Source organism: Anser cygnoides, chromosome 1, assembly GCF_040182565.1.
Source record: "Anser cygnoides isolate HZ-2024a breed goose chromosome 1, Taihu_goose_T2T_genome, whole genome shotgun sequence".
Taxonomy (NCBI): Eukaryota; Metazoa; Chordata; class Aves; order Anseriformes; family Anatidae; genus Anser; species Anser cygnoides.
The window spans coordinates 72129679-72145025 of NC_089873.1; the positions used below are offsets into that span (position 1 = coordinate 72129679).

Below are 15347 nucleotides of genomic sequence, written 5' to 3' on the forward strand. Positions count from 1 at the left end.
TAGGCATAATCTGAAGTTTTACACAGGCCAAGCTCATAGAAGTTGCCATGTTGTCTGTCTCTCTGCTATTACCCACAAAAGATATTTAAGCTTGTTGGTCAGCTTCAGTAAGTCTTGACAAAAGGAGTAATTAAATGAGAAAAATAATGGCAGTTCTTGTAAGCCCTATGGAAATGAGCACTGCCACAGTGGAGAGCCTCACATTAGTGTTCTCCCCCAAAAAGTAGCTTTGGGTCAAGCTGAGCTGGATTTGCTGGTGTGATGAAGCAGCAGTGCTGGGCAGGTCCCAGCAGTGCGAGAAGAGTCCTTTGGAGCTCAGGCTGCACTAGCCACCCATGGATCCACCACAGGACTGGCATCAGAGGCAGATGGGCTCCTTTAGTTCTGCAGCCGCTCCAATTACTTGATGAAGAAACACATTTGGTTAGTTTGAAAGTGGAAATCTGTTCATCTTTAGAGTCGGCCTCTAAAGTTTGAGTAGGTGGCCAGGAGCCTTGTCTCAGTTATCAAATGCTTCTCTAGCTGAACCTTTACCCCCCCCCCCCCGCCCTTGTCCTCAGCTTTGCTACCAGGCTCTGGGCACAAAAGGCAGCTGCATGGGGTTCTCTGTCAAGCTTTAGCTGACAAGTTCATAGAAAGCACACAGTGTCATGTGTCCATTGTCCATGTGTCCAAGGAAGAACTGTCCATTTCCTCATCTTTCTTTCATTCCAATTTCTGTTTCGTGGCCACCTTTATAAAGACTGTAAAGTAATGAATCCTCCTAGAACAAGTGCAGTGTGAGCTTGTTGGTTAAGTTTGTTACTGTTAGGATTTGTGTACCTGTGGAGCTCTCCTTTTTATAGGAGTTGTGACCATATCGGATAGTTACATTAGAAAAACCCAGTTACACCTAACGGGAACATCCCCTATTTTCATGTGTCCCTTTCGCTGCAGAGCTGCAGGCACATCAGCTGTTGTGCTTTACTTTAACACTCAGCCTTAATCTGTCTTATCTCTGAGGTGTTGTCAAGCCTCTGTTCTGTGCTTTGTCAGTGTGCACTTACCTGATTAGTAAGAGAACCTATTCTTAGGTGATTAAGGGTAAAACTTTTGGGGCAGATCTCTGAAAGCATTTTGAGAATAGTAAGGAATTACATGATTGGTGGTTGAAACAGTACTTTTAAAAGCAACTTCCAAGAGATTTTAGGATTGCTTCATGACTGATTTGTCTGTATCTTATAAATAGTGTGCAGGTTGAGATATAGGATGAATGTGAGTATGAGGGAACATCTATGTTACATTCAACATGCATGCAAAGGAAAGACAATAAATATGTGTGGATGGGGGAGATGGATGTTACTGTAACAGTAACAGGAATGTTTGGCTAAATTAACAGCTGGTAATTAGAACCACCCAACAGCCCACTTAATGTAGTACGCTGGGTAAACACTGGTGAGCTGCTCAAGGTGATCTTTGAAAGCTGGTAGGACGACAAAATGGCATTCTCCTCTCTTTCCAGCACCCTGTGGAAAAGAACGGTATTTAGGGGAGGTGGAGAGCAAGAAAGTGAAGGGAGACTGGGCTAGAGGATGGGGGAAGTGTGCAGGGTAGATGCAGATGTTGATCTGCACAATAACTGATGATGTTTCACTGGACTAGCCATAGTACCATAAAGCCAAAGATGACTAACTTGGTCAGTGTGAGGAAAGGATGTTTGTTGATGGGAATGAAGAAAAAAGCTTGAATTTTGAAAACTGACTTTTAGTAGATGGAGTTTTTGCTCCCTTCTGCCTCCTTCCCCATGCTAAATCTATTTCCCAGGTACTTGGACTTCTCTAAAAAAAGAAAAAAAAAGCTTTCATTTTTTAAATTCAGAATCTCTTCTTGAACGTTTCCTGTAATAGTTAAATTTTGATTGGTGGTTACATCTCTTAGTGTGGCTTCATCTATTTGAAGGAAGCATAAATATGAGAGGGGGAAAAAAACCAGTATAACATGGATTAAGCCTAGAAAAGAGCCACCTTTTTTCTCCATGTTTTATGTTCCATTATGTTGTTATTTATCTTGAATGGTTTTATTGAGTATTGGGTGAAAGCATTAAATATTATCTGCACTTCACAACCCTCTATTAAGTGTTAACCCCCTCCTTTTTTTTTAATTTTGTTATTGTTGTTGGTGGTTGTTTGTTATAACTACCCTTTCACTTGTAAACCATCTCTAGTGGTTTACAGAACTACTGTCCCTGCAACTGCAGTATAGCTATTGGCAGCGTTGTGGAATGCTCCTTGTCTGTTTCCATGTAAAATAAAACAGATGAGCTAACGTAAATGCTTGTGGTTCTCAATAGTTATTTCTCTTTATTAATTTAGGATTTGTCTGATGGTAGTTTAAATAGTCATAAGGATCTGGATGGGTGCCATTCCCTTAATGGAAGGTAGCTGTTCCTAAATCAACAAAACTTCTCTGGCTACCATTTGTTGCCACCTGAGCCCATCTTCTTTCCCTCTCTTCTTCCTGCTGTTGGCAACATTAGCTAGGAGATTTATTTATATAAGGATTTATGCAATGAATCTATAATAAAGACTAACTTATGTTGTGGAAGTCTGCTGAAACTTTTTCATCCCTTTTTCATCCATTTTTTCTTCTGGGTTTGGCCCTATTTGGTTTCCTGAGTTGGCTGAGAAGGGAGGTGAAACTTCTGATGTCAAGATTCCTTTAACCATCCTACCTTGATGAGCGTAATCATGACACGGTACACAGTTAGAAAACTGCAGTGTCTTAATTCAGGGGAAGTCTGTAGTCACCACTTTGCAGAACCATAGCAACAGCGTAATTGAGTAGGATACCTGATCTTGCAAAATTTCTGGTAATGGATGTGAAAGCTTGTAAGCAAGAAACGTAGGCTTTACTGTAAAGAAGTAGGAGGTGTTGGGTTGTCTGCCACACGCAAGGGTTTATGCTGCAAAACCACCGACAGCTTTTGGCACCTTAACGTGGTTTCATAGAAACTCTTCTTGTGCAGCCACAAGTGATGAACAGAACGAGTCGGCACTGGAACACATAAGGTACAACAGTCTGTTCAACATGCTGCAACCAGGGGATGCCCGTCACTCAGTTAAAACTGAAATCATTTCGCTAGTCTGGTCATTTTTAACAAGCTACCCAAGCAAGAGCCGAGTCAACTTTGGGCAGATACACAACTTTGCAATATAGTAATGATGGATCATCTAAAAATAGAGCAGAACTAAATTAATTGACTTTTGTCTCAGAAACATAAAGGACAAGCAGCTGAACATCACAGTTACTTTATCACTGCTACTTCGGTATCTCTTACTTTCATGTTGGAAAATACATTACATGATATAGTCTAAAATCACTTCTGTCTCATATTGCTTTAATTTGCTCCCATAATGTCATCATCCCCACAGATTTTTTCCTCAGACTTGGGCAGGGCCTATTGTACAAGTAAGACAGACTTAGAGTTGTGCTAGCTACTTGCTGCCAACCAAAGGATATGGTGACTTACGTATGTGCAGTCATGACCAGAAACAACTGCCTATTTAAAAGTGAAGAAGGAGATGCACTGTGCTGCTAATCCTGCTTGGTCAGCAAGTTTTTTTTGGATATAGTGAAACTATTGCATTAATGGTGATGGAAGAGTCTTCCATTTAACTCATCGATACCAGATTGGTTTGCTGAAGCAGAGTGAGAAACTTCAAAAGCTTTGTTGAAAGGAGAGTTTTTTTGTTTGTTTGTTTTAAACAAGCAAAATTTTTAAGATATATGTATAATATGTAAAAGTTGTCTCATTTCCTCTATCCTCTGCCCACAACCTTCAAAACAGATAAGTGGTTGAATAAGAGAGTGCAGAGCTCTTTCAGTCCAGCTTTACCATCAAGAAGGCACACAACCCGTATGATTTCAGAAGCTATTGAAGAGAGAATATTTCTGAGTTATTTGTCAATTATCTATTTCCAGTCCTTTGTATATTTGGCAATTGGACTGGTTGGTAAGACTAGAAAGAACAGCCTGCCAGATATTGTAAGCTGGGAGGGGATACCCTTCTGATTGAGGCACTGCAAAGCGAGTGAGATTTCTTAGATCTCGCCCAGGAGATTAGGATCAGGGCCCAGTTACATTTATCAAAGACTTCAGTGGAACTTTATTAAAACAGTAGCTCTGCTAGTGACCTGGGGATTTTTTTTCCCCATGGTTTCAACATGCCCTTGTGATTGATTTACCATTTGCAGGGGCTGGAGTCATGGTGGAGAAAGGGTGTTGTTCAGAAGCTAGCTCCGGGAAAAAAAGTGCATTTTCTCTTACTAAACAAACAGCACAGTGCTGCCAGTAGCCCTGTTCCAAATGAGGTAGTTAGGGCGATAAATATAAAATTTGCCTTGATGCAAAGCATCCTCAAATTGTGAAATCTGAAGCTAAACCAGCCTCATCTTTCTTTTAAGGCTCAGATTGCTATTCTGTGTTCCAATCTGTACACTGAGTTCATTCTCCAAATGCTTAAAGTTTGTTTTTTGAGGACTGTCTGCTTCATTTACAGCAGAAATGGACAGGTAGTCTGCATGGTTGAAGTACTTTTCTCATAAGAGGTTCTTCATGTAGGCTGTACATTGATTTTTGCTTTGGAGATTAATGTGGGTTACGATCTGTGTTAGAAAACAGAAAGATGAAATAAGAATCTTTTTTTTCCTATACATTTTCAGGTGCCATTATTTTTTAAATATAACTATATAGAATTGTATTATGTGTGTGTATATATGCATATATGCACGTACACGCTATATGCATATTTTGTAAGTCAGTGCAAGCAAATGGAGATGACAGCAGCTCTTTAAAATGGAAGTTAGTCTCATAATGAAATGACAGCTCAGTGGATGCTGTCATTCCAGATCCCTGATATACTATGTTACACTGGAGGTCATCAGTAGTTTAGCAGGATGCATACATGAGTGTTTTGTTGGGGTGGGTTTTGTTTGTTTGTGTGTGTGTTGTTTTTTTTTTTTAAGCCATTTTTCAACACACATCTATCTAGAATATGTTTTTTCTACTGTGAGTGCCATAAATCAAAGGCAGAGTTGTTGAAAAGCTACTAACTTTTTTGAAATGAATACAGAAGATGGCAGGGAAGATGGATTAATATTTGAAACAAGATACCGATTGCATCCTTTCTGACGTCAATGATCCTGAAGTCATTGATCCTACTTAGAGAACTGGGGGCTAATCTGTAATACCAGGTTAAAATATGTGCAAAGGAAATAAGGGCTTACTTGGGAGCATGAGGAAAGATAGTCAGGTAACAACACAATGTCAGAAGTACTTGATGTGAGAATTTTGTGGTTATAGTTGATGTTGTAAGGACAGTAAAGTAACATTTTATTAGGAAAGTGTGTGTAGAAAGAAGAAGGATGACTTTGTAGGGATGAATGTCCTAGAGGAAGTGTTGAAGCATCTAATCTTGAATCACTTCAATCTTGCATTACCAAATTCCTAAAAAAACAACAAAAAAAAAAGTGTTCCTTACGCTTATAATGACAAAGCATGGGTTCCATCTCCCCAAACCTCAGTTTTTAAGCATATTAGCATCTTTCTTAACTTTTGTTGCAGTACTCATGCAGAAGTGAGACCAATCTGTATCTATATGGGAAGGTTCCTAATTAAAATACAAAACAAAAACATGCCCATGTAGCCTTCTTCACAAAGACATTAGAAATTACAAATATAAAATCTCTTCTTTGCTTGTGCTACTTCTTTGTAAGGAACAAGAGACACTTTGTGTGAGAAAGGCTCCAGATAGCAGCCAACAACTTTACCAAGAGATAAAGAGTGAACAAATGAAACCAAAGATTGATCTTACTCTTTCCTTTCTTCCACCAGTCCCTCAAGGAACTGCTGGGCTCTGTTACCACATCTTCCATAAAATTTATCTAAGGCATGTAGTGACTAAAAATTCTAAGCTTGCTTCCTGAAGAACAGGGAAATTCTTATGCCATAACTAAGAGAATTCAGCAACAGTGTGAGATAATTATTTTGAAAACTTTTTGTCTTTTGATTGATATATTAAACAAGCAGTGTCCATGCTCATGGCTTATACAGACAGGAACAGGTGGTGGAGGTGTAAAGCAGGATGGTATGAGCAGAACTCTTGCATTCACTTGATTGCCTTTGAAACCAGCCTCAGATTTCTGCATTTGGGCCCATGCTCTTCAGCTTTCTTGTATCTGACTGGGTCCCAGACCTGCCCCTTTGCTTTGCTCTTTTGATGGGTGTGGGCTGTCTGCTCTCTGGCATGGAAAAACATCTCACAGTTCAGCTCCTGAAAAGCAGTACTGGCCATCTTTGGGACTTTGGAGAGTACTGCACCTGAGACGCAGCGTGGTGAGTTTCTGGGGCCAGCTTGTGCAGAAGCATGTGCTCCATGCTTCAGGTGGTGGGTACACCTTGCTGAAGTTCTGAAACCAGGCTGCACCCTTAATTTATGCAGCTGAGGAGTATACTGGGCAAGACAAAAAGAATTTCTGCACCTATTTTGCACCTTCTCCTTCTTAAGACTCTTGTATTATTGCCTTGGCAGTAGTTGGTCCCCCTCATGAAAAAGCTCCCTCTGCTATATATAAATGCCTTTCTCTGCCAAGTCTCTTCAGTTCTCTGAGATTTTGCATTTCTTTTTAAAGCAAGGGATTTCTTGTATTACTGTTTTTAGCAGGCTTCCCGATCTCTCTTCATGTAACCCAGGTAGATCTGCCATGCTCTACTCTTCCAGGCCTGCTGCTTGTACAAAAGCTGTTTGTGGTGGTGGTAGTTGACTCAAGTAGGTTTTAAATGACTCAAGGCATGCGGTAGTTAACTGGAATTCGTGAAATGATCAGAGATTCTTCAATTACACTGCAAATTTACAATGTTTTCTCTTTTCTCATTCTAACAGATTGAACAATAAAAAGGCATCTGTATAAATATGACATGAAGATTGATTTTAAAAAATATAAAAAACCTTCCTACAGTAAATTACAGCTATTTTGTCTTATGATGTTTCCAAAGACAAGCATTGTCCTAGTTATCTAAAATCACTTATCTAACACTAAAGACAAGTGATTTTTTTCAGTTAGGAGACTGTAACAAGAACTACTGCTCAAAAAGCTTTTGTTCTGAAAACTGCTTGCTGGCTTCTTTGTTTATCAGATAAAATGGGTTATTACACACATGGCTATTACCTTGTTTTTTTTTTTTTCTACATTTAATAAAGATACAGAGTTTAAAATCCAAAGAATAGACATAATTCAGGCAATGGTAATGCAAGCCTTGACAGAACAGTACATTATCTTATTGCTGAATAATTTTAATTCAAGTCTTCAAACTGTAATACTACAGAACATAGCATTTGGCAGATTTAGCACATTAATACTTCTCTTCCTTGATGATAAAAAGGTGTCTTGTTCTGCACAGGTTATAATTACTCTTCCTCCACTTACAGTTCCACTTGTCTCTGTGCTTTTAATGTAAGGAAATAGCTGGGGACTTTGACTTTCTTTTGTGCCTCTCATCCTTACTAATTGGCTATTACATGGTGAAAACTGTCCAAAAAAGCCTGTAACATACTGATTTAAGCAGCTGCCTACAGTTCTTCTTCAGACTAGATGAAGTATGTGAATGAACTGAGCTTGGAGTTCTGCTAGTTTGTCAAAAGCTAGCTAATTTGTGTGAGAACATGTTTAGCTGAGGTGTAAGTCAGTTGCTGGAGGTCTGTTTGGTTTTGTTCTTTAACTGTGGGTAGCGCTGGTTGGACCACAGTCAGTAACTGAGATTTATAACATAGCTCTTGCAGTGGGAGGGAAACAGGCATGTGGCAAAGCAAGAAAAGGAAATGGAGCTTGAGCTGTGTGTGTTACGTATTTGTGTCTGCAGCAGTCTCAGCCTAATGCAGGGGTGGCAAATTATAATGAAAATGTTGTGGAACTACAGTATGCATAGGGCCTAATGCCCTAACTACTGCAAATGAAGAACCACCTAGCAGTAAAGGGAGCACAGAGGGGCTAGTTTGCTAGGAGAATCCATGGCTAATCTTCACCTCTTCCCGTGCCCACCTTCCCCTGTAGTCACCCTCTGCCTCACCTGCCACTCTTGGAATGGAGAAGCCTTAGCTTGGTGTGGTTTTGAAACGTGAAGCCTCTTGCAGTGTGTTGAATGAAATATGTTATTTCTGAGCAGTGTAGAAAATAATAATGCAGGATTCTAAAAGCAAACATTAATAACTACATATTGATGCTCTTACCAATTGAGAATACATGACTTCTCCTTAATGCAGTCTAATTATAGACCTAATATGGGAGAAGGAATTGTTCAGAAAACAATTTGCTGACGCAGAAAAGCAAAGGTATGTGGTGGGTGTTGCGGGTTTTTGTTTTGTCTTAAAATTCTCATTTCCACATGTCCTTTTGAATCAGAAGAAGCATCAAAATCTGAGGAATGGAGAGAGAGAAACAAACAAGCTTTCCAACCAGAGTGGGAAGACAAAAACAGGCCTTGTGTTCTGACAAATGGTTCTGCACACTTAGGGTACCTCTGGGAGAGGTGTGCCTATAGCTGTACAAGTTCCTCTGCTGGCCCCTTAATGCCTCTCCATCTCATGCAACAAATGCTGCTTTTTGAGAATTGGTATGGGCACTGATGCCTTCCACAGTGCTTGTCAGTAATGCACACTGTGCCTCTTACAGGTGGATTTGCTGAATTCTCCAGCTCTTTCCCTGGTCTCTGTGAAGGAAAATCCACGCTTGTCCCTACATGCATTTCTCAGCCCTGTCTACCTGTCTCCAATGTTGGCCCAACCAGGATTCTGCCTCATCTCTATCTCGGGTGCCAACGGGACGTCCTCAACAAGGTGAGCATTCTGGATGTTATGCTGTTTACATGGATGAGTATATAATCTCCATGTGTCTTTTTCCATGCTTCTATTATACCTCGTTATTGCAGCTATAAAACCATCTAAAGTAGATCTAGATGATAGCCTTGCACAGCTTTATGCGCAGCCAGCTAGGCAAGAACTAATGATATACAGTCCACATAATGAATCCACATGTCATCTAATAGGATAATTGATCTCTCTCCTTCCTCCTGGAGAAGATAATATGATAACTTCCTCAGTAACCTACCAACCAACAGCATGCTATTAAATCAGCCATTACAGTAGGTCAGGTAGTTTACTGTGTATAGCACCAACTGGTTTGTTTTGGTGTGTGTTGCATATTCATACAATTATGTTAATAGTTCTAGTGGGATGAAATAAAGATTGTCTTTCAGTATTTTCTCTAAACACTTACATATATGTTTTTTTATACATGTATAAAGCCTAAGACTGGAACTATCCTAATAGTCCTATAATTAGATCATATTCATAAACTCAATGGATTTACCTTGGCCTTTAAAATCTTCAACATCTTTGTTGCTACGTAGTGAGTCAACAATTCAGAACTGATTCACATATGATGGATGTCAAGGCAATTTTCATACCACAAAAGTAATTTGTGGTCCCCACACAAAAGGCAACAGGTAGATTAAAATACCAAGTGAATTAAAAAAAAAAAAAAAAAAAAAAAGAAATCTGTGTTAAGTGGTAGAATATTAGATGCTTTTATGCTGTTTGTTTCAATATGTTAATGATAAGTGCTATCCTAAGCCCCACTCGGAGTGGTGGGGTCTCTTATTCTTCTGTAGGGCCAGGGACGTTTGGGGATGTGAATAGAACTCCAGTGCTGTAGCTCTTTAGTGAATAGTCTTAGGAATGAAAGAGGCTTTCACGTTACTTGCAGTAAATCAGTGCCTATAAATAGGTGTTACGCGCAGACACAGTACGCGTGCCTCACCAGAAAGGGAAACCAAGTGGTAGCAGTAGTCAGGAATTTCACTATAGGGGTGGAGGAGTCTGAAACTACTACAACTACTACAACTGCTACTGGTAAGCCCTGAGTATGGCAGAGCATTCTGTAGGAGAGTTTAGACCTGGTGAGGTGTCTCATGCCTTTTCATTTACAACCCTGATAGTATTTCAGCACGTGTCCGTCATATAGCAGGAAGCTCTGCAGCTTCAGAAACTTTAGAATTAATGGGGGAATTGTTCAAATTTGCACTTCTTGACCTCATGCATTTCTTAACCGTTTTAAGGACAAATACGCATTTTATGATTTCAGATCTGCTTGTGGCTTGCACATTTTTCTTCTTATTTAAAACAAGTCACAGGCAATTCTTTATTCTGAGCATGTTACTTGTTCACTGCACTGAAGTAGACCGTAGTGTCTTCATAATTTATGTCTTCAGTTTTGGTGTCTGCACGTGGAAAATCTTAAATGGCTCTCATCTTAAATAGTGATACCTTTATTAACTTAAAGAAGCTGTGGGAACAAATGAAGATTTCTGCATCTGGGAACGAATTTGATGCTTTCACTGCAATTGGCAACTCCCAGTTTCCTGATCCTTAATAGTTTCTTGATTCAACTCAAAGTTAGTGATAGTTAGAAATGAGGATTCTAGAAATGCTAAGGGCAGTGAAGTGCTCCAGGTGGCTTGTGTTTGCTGTTGCTCTTTCTTCCACACTCCTTGCTTCTTGGAAAGCCTAGATCCTCTGCAAGGGTTTTAGGAAAAGCAAGGAGGATGTCTCCCAATACATGGAGTGCTCAGAACTACCAATACCTGGTATGAAAAGTGAAGAATATTGAAAAGGGAAGGGTGAAAAACAAAAACCAGTGATCAGAAGCAGAGTTCTGTCTCTGTTATGACAGTCAAGAAGATGGTAAGTGGCTAAGTTTGCATGCTTCAGCTTAATGGCCTTGCTGCTTTGTCAGTTACTGAAGATACGAAGTCAACTTTCTGTGAAGACTGAAATGTGTTTGTTTGTTTTTTTTTAATTCAAGTTCAGATTTTTAAAAATAACTTTCTAAAATATTCCAGTAAGATTCCCAACACTGCAAAATATAGTTGTATACATTCACCTTACTTTTGCTTTTGAATGCTGTGAGGTCCTGTTATTCCTCCTATTGCCCAGACATACTCATTTCTCTGAAATCTAAATGTCTCAAAAATACCTGCAAAAATAAGTCTTTATTTGCAATGTAGTTAAATTCAATGCTTTAGAGATGTGAATTTTCAGCATACCCTATCAAGATGAGGTAATCTTTTCAGAATCTTTAGAAGCTTATCTCTGAGTACAGGGGGGGAGAAACATTTGTCTTGATCATAGATCGTCCTGCAGCATGACCTTTTAGGGACACTGATGCTATTTGCCACTAATGTCTCTGCTGATAATGATTGATGTATAAAAGATAAGCAAACACAAATGTTTGGTTTGTGTCCTTGAGGAAAACTAATGATTGCTTCAGAAAAGTATTAGGAGATTTTGCTTTATGGATTTCTTTTTAAATGCTTAACTCTGAAAATGTTTATAGTATTTCCTGCAGTTGAAACGCTAAGAACCTCATGAAATTTCTGGTCTGGCTCTTCAATGTGTTCTTTAAATAATTTGGGGATCAGTGGTGCTGCTTTACCTAAATGCATGTATTTGCAAAAAGTGTACTTTTTCACCATCACCAGCTTTCTTTTACTCTGGTTAACAAAAAAGTCCATTTCACTTGTTGGGTCTTAGTGTGATATATTGGTGGCTATCAGTATCAAATGGCAGGGCAAGAGGGTACGTATTTTGACAGAAAATCTTCGTTGATTTTCAGATTTGTGAAAGACAGACACACTAAAATCTGACTTATACATGACTGACAGTGTCCTTTCAGAAAGTTAGGATAACATAAAAAATCTGTTTGGCTGCGGGCCTGAATGAGTCTCCTGCTTACATCTCAGATTTTGTGCCAGCATTAGAGTTGTAAAAGTTTCTGGTTTGCTCCTTACCTAACTATTCTGTTTTTTTTTTTTTTTTTTTAATTCCAGACCTGGATTTTATTTCCTGGAACAAAATAACATTTTAGGGTGCCATTAATTTTAAGATTAAACAAGTCATAGAATGTAAATAAGCTGACAAAAGAGCATTTACCTTCTTTTCACAAAGTTGTTAGTATTAGGATTTCTGGATCTTCCTCCCATCATAATTCACTTCTTCCTTTTGGGTGTCTTACAATGAAGGCACTGTTATGGTTATTATATTACAGTGTGTTGCGCAGGGAATGATTGATACTTTAGAACAGAAGGAAGCATAACTTCTTTCTTTAGCCTTGGTCTCAAAGACAAGTACTAACACATTTTTGGGTGTTTTTTTGGCTCGGTGATTTCAGACTTGGCATCTGCAACATTCTAATTCCCATTTGGATAATCAATTCCACACTGAAAATCTTACATAACTGTGGAATTGTGATCGTTGGACCATGCAGTCCACCAGCACTTACGCTTTAGACAAAATAATAATACAAATAAAAAAGAGAAGGCTTTTCTTTCTAAATTCATCAGCTTTCCAGCACTACTTAGCTGTATCCTGAACAAACGTGCATCATGAAAGTCCATTTCTTAGTGATACCTTCATTGCCTCCCTCTTGTGTATAAGAGGTTGGGTGACTTTTATGCATACTGTGGCTCGAGACTCTGCATGTACTTTTGTACCTGCTATTTCAGTTGTTTGTTGTTTACCTTTCGGACTGTAAGTGGTGACTATAGGTGTATAGGGTTAGTATTTCAACTTAGTGGCCTAAACTAGATGCTTATTTTACAGAAGTTGATGTTGAATAGTTGGGATCCTAGAGTTGTAAGGCTACATGGCTCAGCACAGTCACAGATTCTGGGGCTTTCCTTAGCACATGTAAGATACCATGGTAACTGGTCTCCTGTGCCAAGAACCCTAATCCCTCTCTGACTAATTCCAACAATTCCCACATTTCCTTACAGCTCTGCTTTTAAACTTTCAGTTTATGAGAGTTTAAATGTAGGAAAGGGAGGCGAGACTGTGTTGGCTACAAAAGGCATGCAGGTCTGGAGGGAAGCTTGCTGTTTGAGTTGGGGAGATGTGAAGGAACAGAAAAGGGGGACATTGGTGACAGTGCTGAGGAGCTGAGCTTTACTGGGAGTATGACCTAGAAAACTAGCAGTGTCAGAAGCAGTAAAGGTGAGAAGTTACCTTGACACATTCAGCCCTTTTTTGGACCACTGCTGCAAATCATATTTGTTAGTCATAAATTATATTTATCACAACTATTTATATTTATATTTATATTTATGTTATACATTTATATATATTTATAATGTTTATATATTTATATTTATATTTAAATTTGTGATAAATTACTTTTATTTGTGATAATTTGCTCTGCGAGCAATTGCTCATCTCTTGTTCACCTTGGATGTCTATGTTTATGGTATAAGGTACATTCATTAGTTTAAGGTACCCACACCTTCATACTCCTCTGGATATGCTAGCGTAAGGGATTTGGGGTGTAAGTTTGGAGCAATTGTCCATTTTGTTGTCCGGAGCAAATTTGTCTCACTAGCAGAGATTTATGTAAATTCCCTGTTTATAACTGCTTCATAAAACATGTAGTTAAGTAAGGGTGGATTTGATGCACTTTCTTCTGCAAATGGCTATGAGATTCCCTTTCTCCCCTTCAGTCCATTGTTCTCACTGAAAATTTAATTTATGCCTGCATATACATACTTTTGCGTGTTCATCCCTTCTACATACACACTGCAAAGTACACACAGTGTACCTGTGTAGTAAATACCACACATTATTTAAACTGCTCTGATATGTGATCCAGAAAACATGCATTCAAGTCAGCGAACTATACGTGACATAACTACTTGGTTATGTCACCTTGCATGGTGAGAATTTAAACCAAAGTAGCAAAAAAAATGCATTCTCTTGGAAGCGATGCTTCATAGTAACAGAGGGTATTCTACCATTATTTCTGTTCTATGTCACCTTTGTTCACATGGACTTTGCAGCCTGTATATTATTTGGTCATAGTGGATGTCTTGTTAAAAGTTGCTTGAAGAATCAAAAGCTTAGAAGTCACCTTTTTCAACAAACAATGCCCCCAGTAGTTTACTTTTTAGCTTTATTATGTGTTTTGAGTTTGTGGTCTCTTTGAAATGTGCCAAAGGTGTTGTTTGACTTCTCTAGTTTTAATCGTTCTCTCTTTCATAGGAGCTGATGCAGCAGAATGATATTGGCTATGTACTAAATGCCAGTAATACCTGTCCAAAGCCTGATTTCATTCCGGAATCCCATTTTCTGAGAGTGCCAGTGAATGACAGCTTTTGTGAGAAGATTTTGCCTTGGTTGGATAAATCAGTCGATTTTATAGGTGAGAAGAAACTTTATATTGGCTCTCTAAAACAGTTTTTGGATAACTCTGTGTCTGACTCCTATTTTGGCTGGAGGATACCTGAATGCTTTCTGGGTGGTATGAAAATACCCTAAGGATCTGCGTATATGATCACCATCACTTTATAAGTACAGAAGCAAAATAATACAAGGAGATTCTGCTGCTGCGTGTTCCAGCACTTACAGGAAAAAAAAAAAAAACCTTTTTAAAAGCACAACTCTGCTTTCTGGCATCCTGGTAGACACCTGATACATTCCTGCAGAGAATGAATTATAAAATTGGACATACAGATCCTGTCTTTAGCTTTAAGCAGTGAGCTAACAGATGAATTGGCCAAATTGTTCAATCATGAATACTTGCTTTTTACTTGCATATAAAATTAAAAACAATCACCTTTCCCAGAAATCTAGATAGGGTTGTTTATGTGCACGTTAATGTAAGTGATGTATGCTGTAACTGCAGTATTTTCTGTGTGTAGTCGCATGCTTTTTCTAAACCCAGTGCAGTGATGGAGAAAATAAGTGCTTTTTGTTTAAAGCTTCCATGAGATCTGTAATTAGCAGCCAATTTGGAAGTTCTGAACAATTTCAAATAACATTGTTTTCCTTGCAAACTTTTAATTGCGGTATAATGCTGCTGATTTCTTTGGTATGCAGAAAAAGCAAAAGCATCAAATGGTTGCGTGTTAGTCCACTGTTTAGCTGGAATATCTCGCTCTGCCACAATCGCTATTGCATACATCATGAAGAGAATGGATATGTCCTTAGATGAAGCTTACAGGTAAGGAGAAAATTTCCTTTCATACTAATTCTTGTGCCTGTCAGCTTGTTTTTAAAGTGATAAAAGGTTACACGGCCAAGGTAGAAGCAGAGGTTATTTATCCTGTAGTTCATTGGCCTCTGGGCACTCTTGCTTTAAACATAGGTTTCCTCCCTAAAGAAATTAGGGGTCGTGTGCAGGCATTGTGCACCTAATGTTAATTCCCTACCTGCAAAATGCTGGTGTTGGTCTTTGCTCTAAATTTAAACTGCTTATTAAGTGTGAGTG

At 38.8% G+C, this 15347-nt stretch overlaps 1 protein-coding gene across 6 annotated transcripts in view; it reads left to right on the top strand.

Moving 5' to 3' along the window:
- Window positions 1-15347, top strand: part of DUSP16 (dual specificity phosphatase 16) — a 67989-nt gene that overhangs the window by 45275 nt on the left and 7367 nt on the right. For all 6 annotated transcript variants that reach the window (XM_048053636.2, XM_048053634.2, XM_066999829.1 and 3 more), the window contains 3 exons: window positions 8706-8869; window positions 14120-14279; window positions 14957-15080. In XM_048053636.2, the coding sequence (XP_047909593.2) occupies window positions 8706-8869; window positions 14120-14279; window positions 14957-15080 (448 nt within the window). The remainder of the gene's footprint in view (window positions 1-8705; window positions 8870-14119; window positions 14280-14956; window positions 15081-15347) is intronic.